This window comes from Ceratotherium simum, chromosome 17, assembly GCF_057802395.1.
Source record: "Ceratotherium simum simum isolate JZ-2026a chromosome 17, ASM5780239v1, whole genome shotgun sequence".
NCBI classification, from domain to species: Eukaryota; Metazoa; Chordata; class Mammalia; order Perissodactyla; family Rhinocerotidae; genus Ceratotherium; species Ceratotherium simum.
The window spans coordinates 10,334,860-10,354,930 of NC_141916.1; the positions used below are offsets into that span (position 1 = coordinate 10,334,860).

Consider the following 20,071-nt stretch of genomic DNA (forward strand, 5'->3'; position numbering starts at 1 on the left):
TCTATATGGGACTGTATAGTTACACAATACGACTGTGCAGCAATCTGTTATTCTTCACCCCATTGTACAGGAAAGGAAAATGTGGTAGAGAGTGGTTCAGAAAGCCAAAGTTACTTATGACCTCACTGTCAGACTTCTGACCACCTTGCATCCTCTGTAACAAATCCTCACGCATGTGGATGTCTGCATGCCAGATAGGTGGGCTATTTTTTACCTGTTGAAATTTCCAGTGGAGTCTTAGTATTGCTGCTGGCTAGAGAAAAAAATGGAGCAGAGATTGGAAGAAGAGGAGAAAGAGTGGAGAAACTGGAGACCACTGAAAGGATCTGTTGCTGGGGAAGGACACTCACCACTGAGGAGAGTCTGGTGGCGGTCACAGCCAGGAGCCTTCCCCCATTCCCCACCCCCAGCTCGGGGCTCCCAGCTCCCGGCAGCTCCGGGCAACACCCACGTGATTTCCAGAGGACCCAGGTTTGTCCACAATTCGAGCTTTCCTCAGAGCATACATTATTCCTTAGAGGCTGACTTGAGAAATGAGTGAAATAAAAGACAGCATATGTTTAATTTGTGGTTAAGTGAACGTTCAGATAACACTGTTTGTTTTCAGTTCAAGTAATATCGCACAGTTGGCCAACTTGAGAGAAACAGATGGGTGGCTATCTTCATTTTTCTAAATATTTTCTAAAGCGTTAAGACATGTTCATAGCAGGGGTTTTGTAAAATAAGATTCTATTCTCTTGCTCTCTAAGTGAAGCATTGCATTTTTTGTGAGAAAAGGGGGTTATCTATTTCTTCTAAAATGCCTTAATGAATGGGAAAGATATGCTTAGGTTACAGAGCACAGCAACATTTGCTTTTGGCGTCATTATCTGGGGATTTTTGCGCTTTTCTTCCTCCTTTGCCTTATCTCTTTTCCCTTTTCACAGTTCACATTCACACAAACTGTGTCATTCATTGTAACGATAAAGCAAGGCCTGAGTGTTTAGCTTCCATTCTTGTCCTTGGATGTTAAAACTGACAGCTTAGCACCTCGATTACTTTTTATCAGTGAGTCATTGCCCTTGCCAGCACTCAAGATAAGAAAGTCTCACACTTGCCAGAGGGAGAAAAAAAAAAAAACAGGGAAACTCAGAGGAGCACTGGGCTGGGTTATACTAACCACAAAATGGACGGTAGGAGGCTGTTTTGAAAATGGATGGGGCTTGCCATTCACCAGGACAAAGTTATAAACGAGAAACGGTCTGGTGTGATGTAGGTAGTTTCCAATGGAGAGTCAATTTTCAGCTACCGGGTTAACCAGTGTAAACCTCTGAAGGAGTGGAGAAATCCAACACTTTCTCTCATTTTAATTCAAATGTTAAAAGACCTCCAGTCAAAATGAATCTGACTACGTAATACTAAATCCTTATTTATAAGAGATTACCCACAAGACCTGAGAATCAACATTTGATACCACTGAACTGTGTGTGTGTGTGTGTGTGTGTGTGTATGTGTGTTTATATAGAAAAACTACATCATGAGAGGATCAAAGAATTCACCGACACATTAAGACTATTTCTGGGTCACTGGTATTCATTGATAAATTTTGGGAGAGTAAACAGAATTTTATGTTCCTTTTTCCCCTCTATTACAGACCATCTTCCCTGGCACTCTGCCTTCATTCCTATCGTCTGCATACTGCAAAAGAGGCTGCCCGGGGCCCTGAGGGACCTCAAAGACATTCGGTCCTCACCTGCTCAGGTGAATACCCAGTGGAAGTTCTGCCCTGCGGTTCATGAAGGGTTTGAAAAGTCTGTGAAAATATTACACCGATTTAATGTTCCCATGTGGGACTGGATCCTCCTCCTACAGATTGCATGGCTGAGGACAGACTGAGATGGAAGATAGCCATATCTAATGCATGCTACATCCTTTCCATGGTATCCTAGTTTGCTCTCTCAAAGACCATCTGAGTCAGCATAAGCCACTCCATAAAACATCCTCTGCTGATTGACTCCCAATTACAACTGCTTTAAAGTGGAACAACAACTTAAGGGTGCTTGCAAAGCAATCTATGTGAAGAAATCTCCTAGATTTATCATTTCTCCCCAGTTTTTACAATTGTCTTGCCCATACCTAATTTGATAGCATTGTGTTTTAGTGATTGTGTTAAAGAATCTTCCCCAAGCTTCAAATTTATTATCATAGAAATGAAGTACTTTCTGGTTGCACTTGCATTTATTTGGTTTACACAATATTTAATTTAATTGCATAATTATAGATATAAACAAGCCTGGAACTACTATGGATCAACATCCGACTGCTAGGCGCAAACATGCAAAGGTCATACTAGGGAGGGGCTGGCAGCCTCTAGATTTCAGCTAGTCCTGGGCATTAGTCAATAAATCTTACAGAGGGAACAGAGAGTGAAAGCTAATCCAGTGAACTAATAAGCGGAAATCAGATAAGAAAGTTTTTATTATATTCCCAACTTATAGATGGAGAAACTTAGGTACTGAAAATTTAAGTAATTTAATTAACATCATATCTGGTAAAACTCTTAAAGGATACATGGTTATGAGCAAATTCTAAGCATTATCTAGGAAGTAGTAAGTGAAAATAGTCAATTACACTCCAGTGAATACTGGATGTGCTGGGAAGGCACGGGAGAGATAGCTAAAGCAGGACTCAGGAAGCCTTCTCCAAAAGAGAGATGCTTAAGTTGAAGCACAAATCAACCAGGCAGAAGAGGGACAGAGCATGATGTGGACAGAGGGACCAGCATGTGAAGGACCAAAAGCAAAGAGCGCAGCATGGGAAGCACATTGCAAGTAGTTCCTAGAGTAAAAGGGAGATAATTAAATAAAATGAGTTGAAGAGGTAAGTAGAGGCCAAGCACACAAAAGGCTGCATATGTCACTCTAAAAGAATGTAAACTTTGCTCTGAGGACAATGGGACCCCACGAAACAAATTAGGCAGTTGAGCTACAGGCTCAGATGTGAGGTTTCAGGATATCACTTGACTGCATTGTGGAGAGAGGACTGGAATGCCCTATAGGAAAGAGGCTGTGGCAGTAATCCAAGCAGAGCTGATGGTGGTCTGAACTTGCATTACGTCCAAGGAGAGAGAGATAGGAGATACATTCAGTTGCTAGAGTTTTCAGAGGATCTGCTAATTGATTGAATGTAGAGGCGGTAGTGAGACTGAGGAAATCTTAAGGGTGAATCAGGCTTCTGGGGCAGTCATCTAGAGGGAGGGAGGTATCACCCCCCGAGAGAATGAACTCAGGAGGAAAAGCAGTAAGGTTCAGGGGTGGTGATATTTAATTTTAGATATGTGACATTTGAACATCCAATTTGAGATGACCTCTGGGTGGTTGAATATATGGGTCTAGAGTTTAGGAGAAATATCTGGCTAGAAATATGGATGTGGTAAATATCAGCATATAGGTGTACATGGAATTCACAGAAGATGAAATACTAAAGGAGAGGATAGACTAGGGAAAATGAGCTAAACCTCCCCGAAAGGGTAGCCAATTTCTGACTATCTGTGACGTAACGTGTATAATGGCATATTTCTTCTTTTTAAAAACTCCAATGCATTAAGCTTGATTTTCCTTATGTGAAGTAGATGGGGGAGGCTGAGCTGGAAAATCCATAGCATGACTGTGGTGTGTCTCGACCACTCCCAAGCAGGCAAAATGATTACTCAAAGCCCAGGTACCATCATTATAAATATTTTTAATTGTACATCATCAAAAATGCTGGTGAGGTCGGTGCTAATGGTAGCTGGAAAGAAGAGGCTGGGAGATCACATCTAAAGTAATGTGCTTCAGTTTCAAAGTGAGTCTCTTCCCTCCCCTAGGAATTGGCATGCTTACACAGGTGACTTGCTAGAGCGGAATTCAACAGGCATTAGCGTTCAAGTCTCAACTCTACAACCCATCTCCACTTTTCAGTCACCAACAGTTGAAGCAGCCCCAACGAATGCTCTGGCAGTCAGCATGCAAGAAACGACGACTGAAGAAGTGGAAGTTTAAAAGAAGCTTCCAGTTTTTGCCACAAACAAACGAGTTACCCTCTCTGAATCTATTTCCTCACCCAGAGGAGGAGGGCGTTGGCAGATGATCTCTGAAGTCTCCATCAGTTCCAACATCCTGTATCACCTGCAAGAATAAGTTAAGGCACAGACTTCACTGGGAAGTCCTGTGAGCCTGAATCCACCGCCGGCAGAGGAGGCAGGCAAGTACTTCTAGCCTGTAGCCTTCTCAATGAGGATTTGTCATCACTCAAAGTCCAGGTGGACCACGGTGCATATATTAATTTCTTCCTCCACGGTCCTAGTTTTCATTTTGCTCTGAAGTATTACCGTGACTACTTTTTTCCTAGCTATTGCATGCAATCTATGATTGGTATTCTGGTTTATTAGAAAGCCATTTCCCGTAATTTCCCCCCAGCTCTATCAGTGCACTACGCTGGCTATTTGTAACTCAATATACCATTTCCAACTTTTACATTTTATTATTGTTTTTATTTGTGGAGCCGACATATGGAAAACAATGACAAGCATTAATGTTAAGAAAACTATATTTTCATTGAAACCATTGTTTCATCTGTGAATGGGAGGATAACATACATTTTTTAAACTTGGAATTGAAAGGCTTCCTGATATCAGAGTTAACTTTGGACTCCCCTGAAGTTCCCCTAAATACCTCCAACTCCGAGAGCTGGCCTAATATTTGCTCGTTTGTCTCTTCACTCCCCTTTTCTCTTCAACTGCATTTGATGTATGTTTCCCAGGACGTAGCGGAGGCTTCTGGCCCGAGAGGCTGGAAAATGTAACTCCGAATTTCCTACAATCTCAGCTGCACTTTCTCCCGCACTCCCGCCCGGGGACTGGAGCCTTGTTATTGTCACGTGGCCCGGGCCGGGGGCTGGCGGGCCAATGGGCGCGCGCCGGCCCCTGCTCGCCCCGCCCCGCGCCTCGGCCGCCGGGGACTGCGCGCTCCGGGCCGGGAGGAGGCGAAAAAGTTTCTTCTGCGGGCCGGAGGGTGCGCGCGCCGGCGCTGCTCGCCCTGTAGTCCGCGCGGTCGGCCGATCCTTTTGGCTTCCCTCTCGCTGCTCCGGGGCATGAAAGGGCTTCGCGGCTTGCAGTAAAGGAAAGGAGTCTGCCTGGGAGCGCGAGAGGAGGGCGCGCGCACGCGGGCCCGGAGCGCGGGCGTCCACCCTCGGCTGGAAGGTGCGGCCGGCCCCGAGTGCGGAGCGCCGGGCCGAGCCAGAGGCCGCACGACGGCGATGGGCGCGCCGAGGCTCCGCGCGCCCGCGGCGGCGCTGGGGCTGCTGCTGTGCGCGGCGCTGGGGCGCGCGGGCCCGGCCGAGGGCGGGCGCGGGGCGCTGGCGCAGCCTTCCGGGGTGGCCGCCGAGCGCCCGTGCCCCGCTCCCTGCCGCTGCCTCGGTGACCTGCTGGACTGCAGTCGCCGGGGGCTGGCGCGCCTGCCCGAGCCGCTCCCGCCCTGGGTCGCGCGGCTGTAAGTATTCTTCCTGCGGGCGGAGGGGAGCCGGCGCGGGGCCAGGGCGCGCGGCGCGGAGCAGCTTTTCCCAGGGCAGCTCCTCCGGGCCCAGGCCTCGAGCGGCGCTCCGCGGGGATGGAGAAGGAGCCGTCGGGGCCTCAGTCCCGCTCCCTCAGGGCCCTGCGGGCCGCGCAGGTGGGCCCTTGGCGCGCCCCGCCTTGCCGCAGGTGGGCGAGGGCAGGGAGCCGCTGACAACTCCAGGGGAGAGTCAACATCCTGCGCCTTGAGCGCGCCCGGGGGGTCGGATGCGCGCCCCTGCCAGGCCGGGGCGGGCGAGGGGGCCGCCTGCAGACTGTGGGAGTTCGCAGCTCTCCCTCTGAGAGCTCACCTAGAGTTCCTAAGTGGTTCAGGCCCCTTGTCCTGTTACCACTCGGTGATTAAACGCGCTCCTTTCCTTTGGGAAGCCCCCTCCACAGAGTTCGGTCACTGTGCAAACTATGGTCGACATCCTTTTGTTGTTCTCTCCCCTGTGCCGAATTTCGCATTAGAAAGCTCCATAAATCCCCCTCCTCGACCAAACTGTAACACATCCTCGTTCCGGTAAGAAGTTGGCAAGACTGATCAGTAGGTATGGAAAAGAAGGAGCTAGAGATTTCAGAACCAGGGGCGTGATTTCTGTAGTTTCTCAGCACGCCCAGACGGTTTAGGGGAGAGCGCTGGGTGCTGTTATGCAAGTTTTTGGACGCTAGCTGTGAAGTCTGAAAACCTGAGATCACTGCCAACTCCGGGGAAGAACAAGGAAGAAAGTGTAGTTTACTTGGAAAGGTTGATTCTCTCCAAATGTCTCCTTATTCTCTCCCAGCTCTAGTTTTGTTAAAATTGGAGGACTTGGAGGACTCGTGTAAAATGTAAACAAACAATCAAAGCTCGCGTTTCTTTTTTAAAAAAAATAGTCATCCTGTTTGAAAGCAATAAAAGTGCAGTCCACCCTTAAATCCTTAGATTTGGGGCTGGCAGAATTGCAATGGAAATTCTAAGTTGTTAACTCTAGTAGACTATCCTAACGTCCTAATAATAGTGGTAGAAAGTTTGGTCAGCAGTTTAAGAAATTGTGCTTTTAAATCATTGTGCTGATCAAAATCTTTATTTGTGAATTGTAGAATTGTTGACCATTAAAAGCGTATTCTTTGTGTTAATAAACCTTAGTTTAAGCAAAAAGTAGAATTAGGGAGTTTTAGATTGGTATTTAATCTCTTACCGTGGGTTGTCTTTTTTAGTAGTTTTTATTACAATTGAAGAAGGAGATAAGGGCTTTAACCTAAAGCAGGAAGACTTTCAATTAGTTGTGGCTAATTCTGTTCAATTGCCTCTGGTGGAGGTCATGCTGCCTTATTCATGAAATGTGAATGGCTCTATTGACAACATATGGGACTGAACATTTGAATGACTGGAGGTGAACACCTATGAAGAATAGAGGGATGAGAAGAAGAAAATGAATAGAGTGCTTCCTGGGGTGTGTTTAGAAATGCTTGGATCATTCAACAAATCTAACTTATATTCAATAGTGTCAGTGTCGAGCGGCCTACTGGACCATGCAGGGTGCAGTATACTTTTTTTGTGAATTTGGATGTCTTCAAAAAAATAACTGTATTGCTCTTGATTAGAAGTTGGGTTAAACCAAAAGGGGTTTGATACCTATTTAAAGGTTGTTTTAAAAGTAGCTGACCTAATTAGGATTTTGTTTTGCAGATAATTTGGTGGCACACTAAAAACAAATTACAGTTTATTTGGTTAGCACAATCTTTAATTACATTTCCGCTAGCAGTAAATTGTCTCAATACAAGTCCACATTCCTTAAATGTATGTGAAAATAAGTTCCACTTGTATAAATAAGCACTAGGTCTGTTGTCAGAAGCCCCACTGTGATCACTCATTGGACAGCTCTGTCATTCTTGTGCTTGTGTGACTTTTAACCAACTTTGTAGTTGTCACCAAGCCATGTGGTCTAAATTCTTTATTGTGTTTCTTCTGTTTGTGCCTAAAATTCTAGAAGTCTCCTGTCTCTACCTTTGAAAGAAGTAAAACCCCTGGAATTGAGCTTTAACTTCTCTGTTCCTTCGTGTTTCGAACAGGAGGCATAAGATAGCTGCTTCTTAAATTTTACATCCTTAGAAAAGTTTTAATTAGACTGTTTCCGAGTTCAGAAGTAAGTAGAAAAGTGCCTCTTGTTCTTCCGCATATCTCAACTTCCTTTTCCTTAGGTAATTAAGATAGTAAAAGTTTGCCTTAGGCTTAGTTTATGAGAGCACTGTTCAGAAAAAGTTTGGTGTCTGTGTTCTGTTTTATTTGTTGAATTTGCAAGTTAAAAAATCAATCTGTCTACTTATTATACATGTGTGTATGTATTTTTTCACTTTATTCAGTTGTGATTTATTGCCGTAGGAATCCTATGTATGAAAAGTTGAATAGTTTGAGCTATAAAATAATAACGTTGTAGTTAGTTCTCCTTTCAGAGTAACCTTTAATACTTTAAGGAAAGTGGCTCTCAAAACAGCAACTATGTGAAGTGTTGCTTACAACTGCTTTTAAAGACAGACTGAGTTTACATCTAGACTTCGTGCTTACAAAGAGTCCTGAACCCAAGGAGGAGTGCTCCTGAGAATATGTTACTTAGCCAAAAGAGGGGAAAGTTACTCAATTGCCAATGAGAGTTTCAAGTATTTGATCTCACTGAAATTTCAGAATTATTTATCTTATTACATAGAAATGTTTGAGTTAGCTGGGCTCAGGCAGGAGTCCGAAAGGTGCTCACTGCTGGTATGGCTTCTTTACTGTCTGCCTGTTATAAATCCTCTGCTCGGTTCCTGAGTTGGGGCCGGGGTGGGGGTAATAGTCCTTATGGTTTTCACAGCTGTTTTTCTATATTTTCCAGACTAAAACTTGAACAGAGCAGGCTGATTTATGAGTCACTTTGGATCCGTGTCTTAAAACAGCTATAGCCTGCCTTGTTTTTCAGCTTTCCAGATTTCTGCTGAATTAGCAGCTCTGCAGGCCCCCGTGGGATTGATTAAGAAGCTGGGCTGGATTTGCATTTTAAAATTTGACTTGGAAGTCAGGTTTCCAAAGCTAAAAGGAAGAAAATGATAGCTGGAACCAAGTGTTGTAAATTAATTATTTTCATGTATATTTATTCTCTTGCTCATATGCAGGAAGAGAAACTTCTGTCTACCATGTAGAGTTTGATTTTCAAGTATTTGGCCAGCTGAGTTCTGGGTAAATAGTTAACACCTCCCTGCCTCACCACCTTTCCCATTTGTTAACCTCGCTACAAAAAATTTTTTCAAAAGGTTTCCTGGGGAAGATGATCATTATTGGAAACCTAAAAATGAAGAATTTGCCTTCTTGATTGAATGTTCTTATGGGTTTAAGAAAACGACATTGTCCAACTTGGAATTTGTTTTTAATAGTCTAGCCATAAAAACAGTATCAGGAAGATTTAGGAAAAGGTGACATCCTTTAACTGGAGAGTAATCATTTCTGAAACATAAGCTGTATTAAATCTAAATTTAGGTGCATTAAAAGTTTCATGGCTTTAAGTATTTAGCAGTAAAAGTCACTTAAGGGGTGATTTTTTTCCTCCCACATATAATGTGGTTTTAATAGTACAGAAAACTCGGGAATGGAAGTGAGTTGCAATAACTGAAATGTTTAAGGTTGCCAGCTCCTGCTTCTGGATCAGGAATGAGTGGTCCCCAGCATGTGCACTGTTCTCTGAAGGTGGTTTCTCATTTTAAAGGTCCTTTGTTGGAGATCTCATCCCATTACTTGTTGGAAAAAAAGTTCAGCACTCAAATCTCTTTTCTCACAGCATTGCCCTGTGAAATAATCCTTAAAATGAAGTGGAGAGTATAGTCTTAGTTTTTCTAATTAAAAAGAAAATCACCTGTATTAACTGTAAATGCCAGATTGGGTTCCCCCCCCCTTCCTTTTTAAAACTTGAAACAATAGGGGATGCCATGTTATGTTGGTTCAATGTCCTTTAGTTAAGTGGGTCCAAATGAGACTTTCTGTTGATTCAGGCTACCTCCCAGGTGAAGGACTCTTTTCCCTGGTTGTTTTTTAAGCCCTGTGGGAAATCTGGGACTGTCTGTGGTGCAAAAAGCACACGGGTTTTGTTTGAATCCTAACGTGAGTTGTTGGGCTCACGGCTTCCTGATGAACTCCAGATGGATGTGAGCTGGGCTGCGAGGGAAAGTGTCTGGCTCCAGCGTGGTGAGCATGCACAGCAGTGGTTGTAATTGCAGGATTTTTATAGTTTAAAGACTGTGCCAGATTTTTTTTCGTGTTATAACTCTACCAGAACAAATCTACTCATGTCTGTTACTGTCTGGTAGGTCTTTAGGCAAACATGTTTCAAATAAAATCTTTGCAGACTTTTTTTTTAGGTGAAATAGAGAAATCCAGGTTTATTCTCAAAACAAAAATTCAAAGACAGAAAGATCTCTGATTTCTAATTGTTAACTTAATGGACATGCCCTAAGGAACACTGCGTCTCTGGATGTGATTTTTCTGCCTTTTTCTCTTTTTTGGGGGTACTTATGCATATAACAAATGGTTTGTGCTTTTCTCCAATCAAGTTTGGTTAAAACTTTGGTTATTTAAAACTATTCATTTCTGAACACTGAAAGAGTTAATTTAGTAAGTGTTGGTTAACATCTTTCAGTGGGAGAGCTTTAAGCCATACTGTGTGTTAGCCTGGTTTTCAGTAGCTGCTCAACCATTTCATTTCATTCACCATTTTGAAGGCACATATTCAGTATGTTGACACACATAGGGAATATAACCAAATATTTGATGGATTTTGTTGCATATTTTGAATCTTAAATGCTGAATGAGATGACTTCCTAGCCTAGATTATTGCATATGTAGGAGTTTTGTTTTGCTTTTTCTTTTTTAAATAATAATGTCCTGTGGAAATTGTTACTAAGTTAGATTAAGTCTTTGAGTAAGAAGCAGATTTATTTTAATGATTGAAAGGAAATCTGTTCACAGGTTTCTATACACTCTGCTGAACTTTGTTAGGTGGTTGATGTGGTTTAAATTATACGTTATATTACCAGGTATTGAGATTTGGGGAATTCAGGAAGGCAGAGGGTTCAGGTTGTTTTCTGTGCTCTCAAAACACAGAAACACACACACACACACACACACACACAGACAAAATGATACTTTAAATAATTTGGTGCCTTAACCGAGCAAAATAAGTATGTGTGAAAAGCAATTTCTATTTTGTTTGACTGTAATAAGGACACTGATGCTTAATTTTATGATAGTAAAAGAGTTTCTTCAGAGGTTTGAGTCCCAGCAGCCTGCCTAATTAGCCACTTTTCATAAGCCATGACTTCAGCACATCACATTGGAGGTGAGGGGATGGTAGGGGCTGGGGAGGGTGAAGCAAAACAGCCAGTTCACAAAAGATCTGTTCACCCTGTGCCAAAGCACATCTCCTAAAACGTTTGTGGGCTGAAAGCATCTGAATCTGCCAGCCTCCGAAACTAATTTTGTTCTCCGAGTTTGTAGTTTTGAGTTTGGTGTTTGGGTTGCCATCTAGTTTATGGAACAGGATGGACCGGTTATTTCTTATGTTGTCAATAGTGTTGATAGAGATCTTTCATAAATCCACTCTGTCCTGCACATCTTTAAGCGCTATTAGTGATTTTTCGAAACTACTTATAATTTTATTTTTGTTTTCTCCTAGGGACTTAAGTCACAACAGACTGTCTTCCATCAAGGCAAGTTCCATGAGCCACCTTCAAAACCTTCGAGAAGTGTGAGTCTTAGTTATTTTCTCTTTGAGGTTTGAGTGAAATATACTACCCATCACACTCTTTAACTGTAAAGAACGTTTGGATATAATAAATTATTTAAAATTTTTAATTTGGGAGGTATCTTGAAATAATTTTATAAATTTTTCACCTCTGTGAATTACAGCTTATCTAATCAGCTTTTTTTCCCTTTTTTGTCATTTATAGGAAACTGAACAACAATGAATTGGAGACCATTCCAAATCTAGGACCAGTCTCAGCAAATATTACACTTCTCTCCTTGTAAGTGAATGTTGGCAGGATTTCTCATGTATGTTTGCAGGGACCATGAGTGGCACTTCCCTGTGGGCTAGAGCAAAGATCTTACCAGCAAAATATGAATACTTCCTTCAGTGGATAACGGAGAAGCGTTCTTTAAATTAGGTGACTTGTTTTCCAGCTCTCTCTTCCTCCTAAATTTTAAGTATGATCATAACAACACGTTTTTTACACTTTGTTGTCATGGCTGAAATGGTCTCCAAGCTTCAGAGAAGCCGCCCTCACCGCATAGAGACGTGTATTTGATTATATTGTGTAGACTAGGACTTTAATTCTGGTATTACTCAATGGTTGGCGTGGATCTCTGGATTAGGTATTGCATAGTTCCTACTGGAGAATGATGGGAGTTGTTTTGTAAGGAGAAATGGGAGTTGGTAACAAGACTTTGGAGTGTCCTATTAAGTGTGATGCCTGTGGAAATTGAGGTTCAGAAACATCAAGGCAAAATATCAACTTTATACAGTTAAAATTATATTATGTGATTGAAGGTAGAAATACCATTGATGGTATTTTGCAAATATGAGCTTTCAAATAGAATTAAAATTGTGTTAAATTTTCTCTATTTTTAGGGCAGATAACATGTTTATATTCATGCATTGGAGATGTTTTGGAATAATTTTGACTTTTGGCATTTAAAGGTAGCATTTAGAATGTGCATGGTATAATTTCTAAAATTAAGTAGCTTAATTAACCTTAATCTTGAATAATTTAAAAATATATTCAAGCCACAAAAGTTAAAAATGTTTTTCTCTTTTAAACAACTTAAGAGAAAACCACCATTGTTAGTTGCTTCTGGGAAAGGTGTTGGGAGGGTTGAAATTATACAGTAAATTTCAGGAAAGCTATTCAATTAATTAAAGTGATCACTACCCAATTGCTTACATCTGGTGATTTATAGAGGTTTGTTTTTACTGAGTGCCCAGGTCAGCTAAGTCACGGGTGCAGCCGCTGTGTCTGCTTTCCTCTGTTTGAATAAGAACTAAGTGACATTTGATACTGATGTGGTTTTTCCAAAGATCAGAAACAGAAAGGAATGAAAGAAAAAGCAGTTGGTATTTGACAAATAAACTGAATGTAAAAAACATTTTTATGCTAGTATTAATGCCTGTTTTCTTTGTCTTTCACAATGGCTTAAAATTTTGGAGTCTAAATGGAGTACTGGTTTTGCTATCTTAAACATCTTGAGCTATTCTCGTTTGACCACTGGGGCCTCTTTAAATTCCAGGGAATGCCACCTCACCCCTCTGTCCTTGCCCCGTGTATTGGCAGATTCTGTCAGCGTGTGCAAGAGAGCCTTGAGGGTCATTGCATGCTCCACGGCTGAGAGCGTCTGCAGTGGGGTTGTGGAATCTGCGTGGGGTGGGGAAAGCAGGCTTCTCTTTGGCAGGGTATAGAGTTGAAAGCATAAGAACTTGTAAGGAAATTAGAAAGTTCTATTGGGAATAAATAACCTCGTGATTTTATACTTTAAAGCTATAATTTGTCATTAGAAAACTGAAATGAAATCTGGAAAGTTAGAAGCCTTCGAAATTTGAGCTCTACTCCATATTTTTGCGTTTCACTGTAGTGAGTGCTGAATAATCTTTACTGAACTTGAATAATCTCGCTTTCTTTCCCCTTAATTTGTTGCAGTACATGTAACCAAGGATTGCTTTGTTCATCTTATATATCGATAGATCTTATTTATTACTTACATTACATAGAATCTGCAAGAGTCATTTATGTGATGAGCCTGGTAATTCAGTATGGATGAAAAGTTATATTCATGCCTATGAAATATCTTGAAAAATTTGTTTCTCTGCTGTTTTCTTCTACACATTTTGTTTTCTCCTGTAGGCTTCTTTGGATATTGCAATACACAGTCATTGTTTCTAACACACTGTTAATTTCTGTCTTGTGTTGTGTAGGGTAGAACATTTTCTTTTACATAGGTGCACTTGAAAATAATCAGAGCTAAAAGTCAGTACTTAAATACATGTCTGAAATTTCAAAAAAATTTGTTAAACCGTATAACATGACTCAGATTCGAAACTTGCTGTAGCACCACAGTTAAATCCTGTATCTTTCAAAGTAGTTCTCAGGACTGATTGACTTTCTATCAAGATCTTTTTTTCTTTTTTTTTTACATTTTGTGGAGGAAAACATTTTTCTGGGTAATTTGCACAAGTTAAATAATTTGAAAACATGTTCAAGAAAAGGAAAAATAGTTGGAATCTTGAGCATAAGATTCCATGTCAGTCTGTATTATTTCTGCCTTGTGCAGTGCGGACTCACAGCTTGGGGGGCTGGACAGAGAGAAGACTGTACCTGGTAAGATCTTCCTCTTCTCTCAGCTGCAGGAGCCAGGAGCTAATATTGGGTCAGATGGCGCCCCATGTCCAAAGATGAATTCATGTAGGGACCAGTCCTGGTAATGTCAGGGAAGCCTGGCAAAATGCCAGGGTCTTGGGTTGATGGTTGGATGAGCATTGAACTTCCCTGTGAACAAAGCTCATCTCTGACGTTTTTTAGAATCTTTCAGAATGTAAAAGACCTGCATAGGCTTGCTTTTCTTTGAATCCCACACTGTTCTAGCTCAGCAGTCAACTGGCATGCTCAGGGCAAGACATGGTTTGTGTTTTTTGTTTATTTTTCTCTCACAATTTCCTAGCCATGGCAGGAGGTGTATTTTAAGGGAAGAAATGGAATAATCTTTGGAATGAACATGTCTAGTAGTAAAACTGTTGACCTGGCATAAGTAAGTTGACTTTACCAGACGTGGTAGTTCTGGCTTCCTGTGATTGGCATGAGCTGCCCAAGCGTTGGGCATTTTTGAAACCTGTGACCTGGGTTAGGGCAGGTTTGAATCTGTGAGTTATATAACATTATTCATGAACAAAAGGGCCCTTAGTGGTCATGAAATAGAGCTAGCTGGGTCTAAGTCTTGACATTGATGGTTTATACAGAATTGCCCAACGTGCAGATACCTGGTGTCTTAGAGTTGAAAAGGTCTAGATCAGTGAGTGTCAAAGGGGTATTTGTTAAAAATGTAGATTTCCTGACCCCATCTCTAGGGATTCTGAATTAATGGGTTTGAGTGGGGCTCAGGAATATCCATTTTAATACATCTACCTTGCTGATTCTGATCAGATTGTATAAATATTTTTGGAATTACTGATAGGGCCCAGTTTATCATAGTCAAATAAGCCTTTTCTCATTTCTTATCTCAAAGGGAGAGCATTTCTCTCAAGCCCATCATTTTTTTCATAATCTGTCATTTTCCTGGAGACGACATTGTCATTCTTCTAGAGAGGTTATTACGAATATTGATCACCTTTGCTGGAGGGACCCTCACATGTGTGCTCTATCAGTGGAAAGCCATTGAAGAGATTGAAAGCAGAGTGAGGGGGTCAGATTTGCTATGGGAAATGTCACTCTGGCTTTAGTGTGGAGAATGGCTTGGAGGTGTAAGGAGGATGGTTTAGAGGGGGCAGATGATGAGGATACCCATGCACTAGACCAGGAGTGATAATGGCACTGTCCATCTACAGTGCAGCTCTGTTATGTCCATAGGACGGGGATCAGAAGCAAAGCTCAAGTCAGATGGCTTGGAGTTAATTGCTGTCTCTTCCTTTTGCTGAGTTTGTGACCTTGGGCAAGTTTTTGTGTGTCTGTCAGTGTTTCCTCATCTATAAAATGAGGATAATAGTAATGCCTACTCATAGGCTTGTTGTGAGGGTTGGGAGACAGAATACACATAAAACCATCTGGGATACACTGAGTGCTTGGTGACTATGAGCTGCGGTCATGAGGGTGATGATCGTTCATTCAGGTAAAATTTATGGAATAAATAAACAGTGCCAGGCTCTATTTTAAGTGCTGGGAGCACGGTAGTGAACACAGCAGACAAACTCGCTTGTCATGAAGCTTCCATTCTAGTGAGGGGCGAGGAAAATAAATAAATAAACAAATTTGAAAAGGAAAGAAAACTTGAGCTTCTTGATAAATGCTGTGAAGGAAAAGAAAGGACAGAGGGACAGAGCACTCTGACCGGTGCCCTGTATGTGGTCAGGAAAGGCTTCTTCTTGAATATTAACCAAATCCTGCTATGTGCTGGGTGCTGTTTTAGGGTCGAGATTCAACAAAACAGACAGAAATCCCTGCCCTCGTGGAGCCCACCCTCTCATGGAGGGAGAAGGATAAGAAGTAAAACAAGAGATGGGATCAGAAGGATAAGCAGCTGGGGAGGAAAATAAAGCAGAGAGAGGTGTGGGAGGGTGTGTGGTGGGAGAGGGTTTACAGGTTTAAATGGGAGCTTGTGGAGGGGCTCACTGGGAACATGACACTGAATCAGGGCCTGAAGGTGAGGGAGGGGGCCATATGTGCTTCGGGGAGGGGGGCTCATCTCCTTAAGCCTCCCCTGCCCTGTCCAGGCCCGTCTTGCCTTGTACATGCAGTTGTTAGATGGTAATGAAATGATTTTGTTTGTATTTTTCTCCCTGACATGACTGGAGGCCTCTATGGCTGACCCTTGCTTTCCCCAGCGCTTAAAACAAGTGTGTGGCATACAGTTGGTGGGTAATTAGTGAACGAATTAAAGAATATTTATGGAACAGCCACATGCACTTAGCATTATTCTTACAGATCTACTGTAAACTGAGTAAACTAGTGGCTAAAGATTTACAGTGGAGACAAAGCTTTACCTGTGTTTTACTTGTGTTCAACTATACATGCTTGGTAAAAAAAAAAAAAATAATAATAATTATGGAGCTGGCCCCGTGGCTGAGTGGTTAAAGTTCTGCATGCTCTGCTTTGGTGGCCCTGGTTCATGGATTCAGATCCCAGGTGCACACCTACACCACTCGTCAAGCCATGCTGTGGTTGTGACCCACATACAAAATACAGGAAGATTGGCACAGGGGTTAGCTCAGGGCAAATCTTCCTCAACAACAACAAAAAATAAATAATAATATAATTAATTATAACAACAGCAATAACAATAATTAAAGAGAAAAGAGCAAGAGAAGTAATTTAAGTAGTGTCAGGATTCAGCTCCCTACTCGAGCCAGTGAGCACATGCCCTGGAGTGTGTGGGAAACGAAAGTTTGTGGGGAATAAAAGTCCCCTTTGCCGTTTGCCTAAGTGTGAACATCTTGGCCCACTGAGGATGACCTTGGTCTTCAGAGACACAGGATTTTCGTAGCCCCTGTCCCCAACACACATGTGAACTACATCATCAGGTCTTGAACTAAAAATTCAAAATACAAAACAACAGGAACAGCAACAAAACACAAAATTGATATGTTCCGACGCTGAAGGAAATACTGGCCCTATAGGACTCATTGAGAAGGGAGGGGCGGGGATGGGGTAGTAGAATATGTCTGCGTAAAGTTATGTTCCCAGGGCATTAAGGGATCTTCAGGGGTGTATTAACGATAGATGGTTTTGCCCCATCCACTGGCTTTGGAACCCAGTGCCCTGTGAGATGTGGTTCCATGACATCACGTGTGCTCCTGTATTGGAGATGCTTTGGGATGCAGGAAAGCATGCGAGTCATGCTCCTCCCTCAGGGGTGTATCTGCTACAGAGAACAGTCCTGGGTGGGAAGGAGTATTGGCAGTTCATGTGGCACGAACAATAGTTACTGTAAACTTCTGAGAAGGGTGGTGATTTTTCTTTTCTTTGGTTTTGAAACTCCTACAAGTGCAGTGTGTGTGGTTCTCCGGTGGCATTTGTCACACATCTCGTTCCAGCGTAGGACTCCTGTCTCACTGAGCTTTTGTCCCCTCAGCGGCCCAGCCGGTCTCTGGCACATAGGAGGTGCTCATTAAAGATCTGAGCGGACGGTAGAGATCATGGCCCTTGTGCACGAGTGAAGAGACCTGAGCTGGGGATTGTCTTGTCTCACACTAGTGGCCCATCTGACCTTAGGCAGAGTTAATTAACTCTCCTTTGTTTATCTGTAAAAACAGTGTCAGGTGTCTGCCTGGCTATCTCTGGTTCCGGTGAAGGATCAAATGGCATAACGTACATGAAACGGCTCTGGAGAGTGTGAGCCGCAGCAGCTGCTCCCGTTACACTTGCAGTGAGCTTGGCAGAGGAGCCGAGACTAGAGGCAGTGGGCCAAGGAGGATTCTCGAACAGGAGGGTCACAGAAGGAAGGCAGGATTTAGACCCATTATCCTGGCAGCAGTGGATGAGGGAGGGAGCAAGAACTTTGCATTTGGGATGAATTTTTAGGAAAACTTTTGGTCTCTTCATATAGTTCAAGAAAATTGGTGAGCGCTCTATTATAATTAAGAACTGAACAATATTTCTAGTCCAAGGCCTTGTGTACCCTCTAAGGTGGATTTTGAGCTGTTCAAAGTGCCCAACACCACTGCCTGCTATGTGCTAAATGTTGGGGAACAAAGGAAAATAGGACTTGGCCTCTGCCCTCAAGGGGCTTTGAGTAAGGAATAGCAGGGGAAGACGGACCATAGAGAGATGCTCCAGCAGAGGGATGCCCTGGATGCTGGCGAGATGCCTGGGGCTGTCCTGTGCAGAGGAGGGCTGTGGTTTCAATATTTGTGGAGTGTGAGGGGGAGGAGAAGGAAGGAGACTTGGGGAAGCTGGTAGGCATCAGCTTAGGTGGTTTACAGGTTTGGGGTGGTAAAGGACTGTTTTTTTAAGCAGGGGAATGAAATGACTACCTTTCAATTAAGCACAGGATCGGTGTCTCCTCTTTTCTAAGTAGTCATTAAACAGTGTTCATGTTCAAAATCAAGTGCCATAAAGACACATAAGTAGTGTAACTTTGATAACTAACAGTTATGACTTGCCAAATACCTGTTATCCATCCATCCTTAGAGCTGTTCTGTGCTCTGAGCCCTGCTATATGTTAGGGCCATGTATCTTTTTTCCACAAAAGGAAATTGGCCATGGGATGGGAGTCATCTGAGCATTGACTTCTGTATGATAAAGAGTAGAGTTGAACTAGTGTTTAGAAATCAGATCTGCAGTATTCTGTTATCTGTGTATTGAACACAGCACCATGTTAAGTTGCATTTCTTATTACATTCCAAAAATCAGACTAATAAAAAAACCAGTTTGGGAGACAGTGATTTCAGAGACTGTTGTTTGGTTGCATGGCATAGAGTTTATTTAAATAATTCATCAAACTCAATTTATAACTTTTAAAATATATTGATATTTTAATAGTTCACAGCTCGGAGATAAAGCTGCATATAGGGAAGGCAACCATCATGTACATTTTCAAGTGATAATATAGCCAAGTAATTTTATAACTAAGCAGTATAGCTCAGATAGTTGTTAGTTGTTTTTTTTTTTAAACCAAAGCCTATCTAAGTCAGTATTTGAAAGGAGGTCACCAGCTTGTCATATTAATTAAGGAAGTTGGGGAGAAGCTTCAACCAAAATTAGAAGTTACGTTTCTGGGGAATCAGGGAGCTTTGTTCTGGTTAAGTGGACACAAACCATATCCCATCTTTACCCACTTCTGGGTATAGATGAACCCATGGAATTTGACCACCTTAACTGAAAAACTCATCCCAGAATGTCTGCTCTATGATGTGGATGAATGGACTAGTGTCTTCATACGCAAAGGACGTTGCATTAGCGGGCTACAGCCCTCCCCAGTACAAACAAGCCAGACGTTACTGTGTTTAATGAAATACGCTCATGAAGCTCGAGTCCTACAAAATAAACACATAAACATCTTACTATTGTGTTATATTCTTTTATTGGATTTTAAAATGTTTGTATATGATTTGCACATAAAAGAGAGTTTACCATACACAGAGCTGTGTTTGTGACAAACACTCTCTAAGTTCATCTTCACATTTAATCATAAACTGGTCCTCAGAATACAAGTTTGCGAGGCTTCTGAATTCTCAATTTAGAATAACCGTATTCCAAACATAGATTTGTGATCATGTCACAGCTCTTTAAACCCCTCAGGAATTTCCCACTGCCCTTAGATCAAGAGCAGAATCATTCTCAAGACATACAATGCTCTGTGTGATCTGAGTCTTCTTTCCTGTTGAGCCTTCTCTAGAATCAGTCCTCACTTGTAGGAATGTGCCAGCTTGTTCCTGCCTCGGGTCCTTTGCACTGGCTTGTCCCTCTGCCTAGAATACTCACTCCCCCAACTTCTGTTAACTCAGACTTAGGTTTCCCCTTATACATTTTCACGTCTCTATTATTTACAATGTCTACTTGATTATCATATAAGCAGTCATATTTTTCAGTTGCATATGTGTGACTCTTTAATGTCCATCTCCCCCACCAGAGTGAAACTTCAGAAAAGCTGAGATCACGTCTGTTTCTAACCCATTGTAACCCTTGCAGTAGCACCGAGCCTGGCACATGGTGGGCACTCAGTACGTGTTTGTTAGAGGAATGACCGAATGGATGGCCCAGTCCAAATTAATATATATAATTAATTGTAGAAGAAACTGT

The 20,071-nt window shown here is 42.2% G+C and overlaps 1 protein-coding gene and 1 long non-coding RNA gene across 3 annotated transcripts in view; one reads left to right on the forward strand and one right to left on the reverse strand.

The window, feature by feature from the left end:
* Positions 1-3,700: 3,700 nt before the first annotated feature.
* LOC147914686 (uncharacterized) lies at positions 3,701-4,815 on the reverse strand. The gene is made up of 2 exons (XR_015554877.1): positions 4,692-4,815; positions 3,701-4,145 (listed from the first exon to the last, which is right to left on the reverse strand). It is a non-coding gene; the product is annotated as an uncharacterized LOC147914686 (long non-coding RNA).
* Positions 4,816-5,016: 201 nt separating this feature from the next.
* LRIG3 (leucine rich repeats and immunoglobulin like domains 3) overlaps positions 5,017-20,071 on the forward strand; it is a 45,145-nt gene continuing 30,090 nt past the window's right edge. Inside the window, exons 1-3 of one of the 2 annotated variants that reach the window (XM_087442101.1) lie at positions 5,017-5,507; positions 11,248-11,319; positions 11,522-11,596. In XM_087442101.1, coding sequence (XP_087298227.1) covers positions 5,275-5,507; positions 11,248-11,319; positions 11,522-11,596 — 380 coding nt within the window. In that variant the 5' untranslated portion in view covers positions 5,017-5,274. The remainder of the gene's footprint in view (positions 5,508-11,247; positions 11,320-11,521; positions 11,597-20,071) is intronic. The other variant, XM_014786689.2, reaches the window with a different exon arrangement.